A 6,078-nucleotide genomic window follows, 5' to 3' on the forward strand; every position below is an offset into this window, starting at 1 on the left:
ATTGCTCGGGCCAGCTACCGGTTCAACTAATTCGGCCTCCAATGGTGGACGTGTAGCCGGTCGGGTTGATGGCATTCTTGCAATGCGCTTGTTTAAAAATTGCACCAAACCATTGAAAGTTGGTTGGATGCCATCTATCACAGCCCATGCCCAAAGTTCTTGCGTGGTTGGGTCCAGCAACCCATGGATATAAGCCACCAGCACTTGCTCCATCTGCACAATCGGATAACCCAATTCGGTGGACTTTTCACGAACCGTTTCAATCATATTTATGAACATTTTCATGCTCAAAGCTGATGGAATTTCCATACGATTCGCCGTGAATATTGGTTTAACTAATTTCACGAAATCCTTGTATGCGAGTTGCTCTTGTGCGCCGGCATTCGCGTCGGTTTCGTTTTCAATTGTGTGCTCTTGCTCCATTTTTTCGCTCGAATTTTTAATGTCCAATAGCTTTTTGGTTATTAGATAGCCAGTGCGAAAGTAGGAATGGTTGACATTCGATTTGGTCAAGCGCATCACTTCGGAATTTTGCTCCTCTTCGCCCATTAGACGAAAGTCATCTTGCACCATATTGAATTCGAGCTGTAATTCGCTCAACAATCTTTCATAATCATGCTCTTTGTCCTCCTGCACCTTTTTGCACAAATTGTCTATGATCCCGAAAAATTTTTCAGCCATCGTGCTCCTCGTTTTCGCTCACAGTGTTTTTTTTTTTTTCACAAATTAAAATTTTCTTGTCAATTGTTTTTATCTTTATTTTTTATGCACCGTTCACTTTTTTTTTCTTTTTTGCACGATAGCCTTTAATTTCACTTTCACAATTGCTCAAATCTGCCCAAATTTTAATTTTTGCTGTGTTAATTCACTTGAAACAATATGCTGTTGATAGCTACACAATAATTGTACCACGTTCTTCAAATGTCACACTGCGAATGATGCCCTTTCCGATACTTGAAACACACGTTGCGACGTTTCTCTGGTTCGCCGGTTCTTCCGTCTCTTTTTATTTGTTGTTTCATTCTAATATTGCACACCAAATTCTGTCACACTATGCTCTTATTTGGAATCAAATTGTGCCGGTTCTCTCTGCTCTTGCTAATTTCCGTGAACCCATTCACATTGATTCGTAAACATTGTCAATCTTGACACAGTTATGTTTATAATATCGGTCGCACAGCTGAGCACAAATACAACGTTCGGTTTTCATGTTGTTGCCTGTATACACACAGACATCATTTCCCGTTTGTTTATGCACACTTGATTTCTTCGCTCTTGCTCATTTGCACATTCATAACAATCATATACATTGTTATTGTAACTGGACGATCGCTTGTTGGCTGTTTACATTTCTTATGAATTTCTGCCCATGCTCTTTTCCCAATAACGACAACAACGGCATTTTTTTTTTTTTTTTTTGCTTTTGCTCACAGCACTCATTCGAAAAAAAAAAAAATTATTGTTTCTCGGAAGTGTGTTGCTCTTCATCCGATGCAATCGGCAATATGCATAATTTTTGCACAGCTCGTGTTAATTTATTGTTTTTCTGCGTTTTGATAACCACCGAACGAACCAAATTGTCTCTGCTAGGTATCAGCTCTATTATTCTGCCCAAAAGCCATCTAGCTGGTGGTAAATTTTCGTCTTTGACGACTACTAATTGCCCTACCTTAATTGGCTCTCGCTCTTGCCTCCATTTTTTGCGCGGTAACAAATGCGCTAAATATTCGTTGTGCCATCGCTTCCAAAAATGATTTAACATATTTGATTGCTCTTCGAATATTCTCTTTAATGAAGTACTTGTTTGCGCTGGCGCCGAAATTGGTGGAGGTAAAATAAATGATTCCTGGATTAAAAAGTGCCCGGGTGTTAAGGCGCTATAATCCGTTGGATTGTCCGACAACGCGTATAATGGTCGCGAATTTAGCACAGCCTCTATTTTGCTCAAGAAGGTAATTAGGTATTCGTAAGAATAGCACTTTGCGCCCAAAATACGTTTCAAATGGTACTTCATGGATTTGACGGCAGCTTCATAAATGCCGCCTTGATGTGGTGCAGCCGGTACCATGAATTTCCATTCCGTGCCCTTTTTGTTCAAATGCTCGATACTATCTGGCGTTATCCAATGCTTGAATGCAATCTTCAGCTCTTTGTTTGCACCGATGAATGCTGTTCCATTGTCACTGAACATTCTATTACAATGCCCTCGCCTCGCTATGAAGCGTTCGTAACAGGCTATAAATGCTGCTGAAGAAAGTTCCGTTACAGCATCGATATGCACTGCCCGTGTTACCATACATACGAATATAGCGATCCAACATTTTCGCTTATTCGTTCTGCTCTTATAGCGCTCTGCTATTTCCAATGGGCCGGCGTAATCGACACCTGTGTGCAAAAACGCTCTGTTTTGATTTATGCGCTCTTTTGGTAAATCGGCCATTAGCTGTGTTTCAAAGCTCTTATTGTATCGCGCACATGTCACACATTTATGTATGTAGGCTCTTAGCTCGTTTCGTAATTTTGGGATCCAAAAATTACGTCTAATAACCTGTGTCATTAGTTGCACTGAACCGTGAAGCGTTTCCTGGTGTGTTTTTTCGATTATCAACGCACTTAAACGTGAACCGTTTGGAATGATAATCGGATACTTCATATCATATGGAATTTCTGCGTTGCCCAATCGCCCTCCGACGCGTAATATTTGCTCTTTATCCATGAATGGACGCAATGCAAGTAGTGTACTACCGTCGGGACAGTTAATTGATTTTTCAATTTCATTTGAGTTTGAATGCTCGCTCAACACTTTACGTTCCTTCCCATATGAAACTTCTTGCTCTTTCTTTACGAAATAACACAATGCTCTTGCCAATTCCTCTTGACCTGGTAATTCAACCAATTCTTTTATTTGCTCTAGATTGATTATAAACTTGGGTTTGCACAACTTTTTTTCTCTCAATCTTTTGCAATATCGCATAACATATGAAGTTATGCGCAGTAATTTGCTCAAGTTATTTGTATAGTTTATCAGTTTAACTATTTTAACCCCACTTGGTGTTTTAGAGCCGATTTGTAAATCGTTCCTTTGAACCGAAATACTATGCACTTTCAGCTCTATATTGCACTCAGGTGGCATTGTGATTGCACGAAAATCCAGTGGTTTCGGCCAATTTTCTTGCTTCTCCCGAAGCCATGCTGGTCCATGCCACCATAATTCATTCTTTATAATTTCCTTAACGGAAATTCCACGGCTTATTAGATCGGCCGGATTGTCGGTTGTTCGCACATGATACCAGTTCTGAACCGACGTGACTTCCTGAATTCTTTTCACTCTATTTGCAACAAATAATTTCAGCTCATGCACCGGGCGATTTATCCATTGTAAAGCAATTGTCGAATCACTCCAGAAATAATGCTCTGCGCCTTCTAATCCCATTGCCTTACGCACCGTGACAAATAATTCAAAAGTTCCGCCGCCGCCAGCTCTAATCTCGGAATGGTTACCTTTTTTATCGGGGCTACCTTTGATTTTGATGCCAATAAATGACTGTAGATAGCACCATCCACATTTAGCACTCGTAAATAGATACCAGCACCATATGCTTGTACCGAACTGTCAGCAAATCCATGCAATTGAATTTTCGCTATTTTTGTTGCTCGTATCCAACGCGGAACTCTAATTTTCTCCAGTTCATTTATGGTTTCCCATAATTTTATCCATTGCTCTTTAATGTGATCCGGTACTGGATGATCCCATCCGCATTGCTCTTTCCAAATAGATTGCACTAGCATCTTAGCCTTGACTAATACTGGTGTTATAAACCCAGCTGGATCAAATAATTGCCCAATTCTGCTCAAGATTTTTCGTTTTGTTATGGTGTCATCAATATTTGCACATGAAACCACATAAGTAAATTCATCAGTTTTTGTAATCCATTTCAATCCAAGCACCGATGTTGGCCCTTGTTCGGTTAAAATAACGGATTCAGTGGCTTGCTCTGATAGCTCTTTTAACAAATTATCGCTATTTGAACGCCATTTGCACAATGGAAACTGAGACCCAGCTAACACTGTACGCATATCTTTTGCCAACGTTATCGCTTGCTCTTCTGTCTCTGCACCAGTTAATCCATCGTCCATATAAAAATCGTTAACAATCGCCTCGACTGCTTTTGGGTATTGCTCATACATTGCTCTCGCACCTGTCTGCATTGATTTTACCGAAAGGTAGGACGAAGAAGAAAGACCATATGTCACTACCACTAAACAATACTCTTTTAATGGTTGATTGCGATTTTCCCTCCAAAAAATTCGTTGCAAATTCCATTGCTCTGGCACAATTTTTACTTGCCGATACATTTTTTTAATATCAGCACTCACGGCATACCTATGGCGACGGAAACGCATTATGATTTCGATTAGATCCATTTGCAATTTTGGACCTACAAATTGAGCACTATTTAATGAAATATCTTTGTCCGTCTTACAACTTCCGTCAAATACCACACGAAATTTTTCAGAGCTCATTACACCGTGATGAGCTAAATAGTACACCATTTCGCCCGGTAACGGTGAATTTTTTGCCTCAACCATGTGCCCTAGTTGCTCATATTCGCGCATGAATTCGATGTACTTTGCTTTGAATTCTCCATCTCGCTCCATACGTGCTTCTATTTGGTAGAAACGTCGTTTCGCTCTTTCCCTAGAACTACCCAGCTCACTCACCGTTGGTTTCATCGGAATCGCCACAACGAATCGACCATCTTTTTCGCGATAATGGCTTCTTTCGTACATTTGCTCGACTAATTCATGCTCCGGACTCTTTTGCACACACAACGGTAGGTCTTCAAATGACCAAAATTTTTTGAGTAAGTCGTCCAAATCATTTATGCTCACAGTACATACGTTTCTTTCGAAACTTTGCTTCTCTAAATCGCTCATTTCTTTATCGCCGATACGACCAGAAATTAAGTTTCCCAACATTGATTCCTGAGAAACTAATTTTTCGCTCAATTTCTCCGATCTCCCTTCCATAATTTCCGCCCATACTTCGATTCCTAATAAAATTGAAATGTGATCTGCTCGCCAGAAGGTTGGGTCCGCAATATTTGGCGGTAATTTTTGCACGATTACGTCGCACGTGACGTCTCTATTTGGAAGAATAGGTGCCCATTTACATGATTTCGGCAAAACCCAAAATTCCGCGCTTATTTTCTTCTCGTTGCCGTTCTCAAACCACGGTTGTATCATGGCATTTACCTTTTTTCGAATTCGCACTGGCTCGTTACTAATGCCGTTTACACCACCATTAATATTTACCGTTTTCGAACTGCGATATTTCATCACGTTATTTTTCATCAAATTCGGTATTGCTCCGGAATCGCACAATGCTCTGAATAATCCAATTAGCTCGTTGTCAATGTATAATTTAATCATTGCGGTGGGTAACAAAAATATGCACAAGTTAGACCACTTTAATGAAGTGTATGATTGATGCACAGCTAGTCAGAAGTTTCTCCGCGGATTTCTTTTTTCGAAGCTCTTTTTCGATTTAAAGTTCAATGAATTGACCTGCTTGTTATTCATTGGATTTTTTGGGCACAATAATGAGTTGTGTTTAGCACCATCGCATCTCTTGCAGCCATCCGCAAAACATTCCTTTGCCGTGTGATACGGTTTTAAACAATTATAACACAGCTCTAATTTGCACGCCTTTTCTTTTCGCTCGGACCATTTCTCAATTCTCTTGAATTGTTCACAATGAATCACTGGATGCGTTTCTTTGCATACGCGACATGTTTTAAAATCACGTTTTTCAAATTTGCTCTGGCTCCCATTGCTCGATTCACCTTTTCGGTATTTCGAATCGTGGCCCCGTTGATCGTATGGATGCATTCGTTTTCGATTTTCTTTGCCCACTTTATGCTCCGTTAATTGCTCTCCTTGCAATGCCTTCGCGTGCTGGTCTAAAAATTCCAACATTTCTTGAATTGTCGGTCGCTCGGACGTACGGCTCAATTCGTAAATCTTTCGCGTTTCTGGATCCAATTTGTCATGGAGTGGATGCACAAAAAACAAATC

General features: G+C 40.3%; 1 protein-coding gene across 1 annotated transcript; it reads right to left on the bottom strand.

The window, feature by feature from the left end:
• Positions 1–1,456: 1,456 nt before the first annotated feature.
• LOC116351048 lies at positions 1,457–5,433 on the bottom strand. The gene is made up of 2 exons (XM_031783085.1): positions 3,607–5,433; positions 1,457–3,544 (listed from the first exon to the last, which is right to left on the bottom strand). The coding sequence occupies exons 1-2, from the start codon at positions 5,431–5,433 to the stop codon at positions 1,457–1,459; spliced, it is 3,915 nt and encodes a 1,304-aa protein (XP_031638945.1).
• Positions 5,434–6,078: the final 645 nt, after the last annotated feature.

Source organism: Contarinia nasturtii, unplaced genomic scaffold (genome assembly GCF_009176525.2).
Source record: "Contarinia nasturtii isolate CC-2019 unplaced genomic scaffold, AAFC_CNas_1.1 Cnas_scaffold_4522, whole genome shotgun sequence".
Taxonomy (NCBI): domain Eukaryota; kingdom Metazoa; phylum Arthropoda; class Insecta; order Diptera; family Cecidomyiidae; genus Contarinia; species Contarinia nasturtii.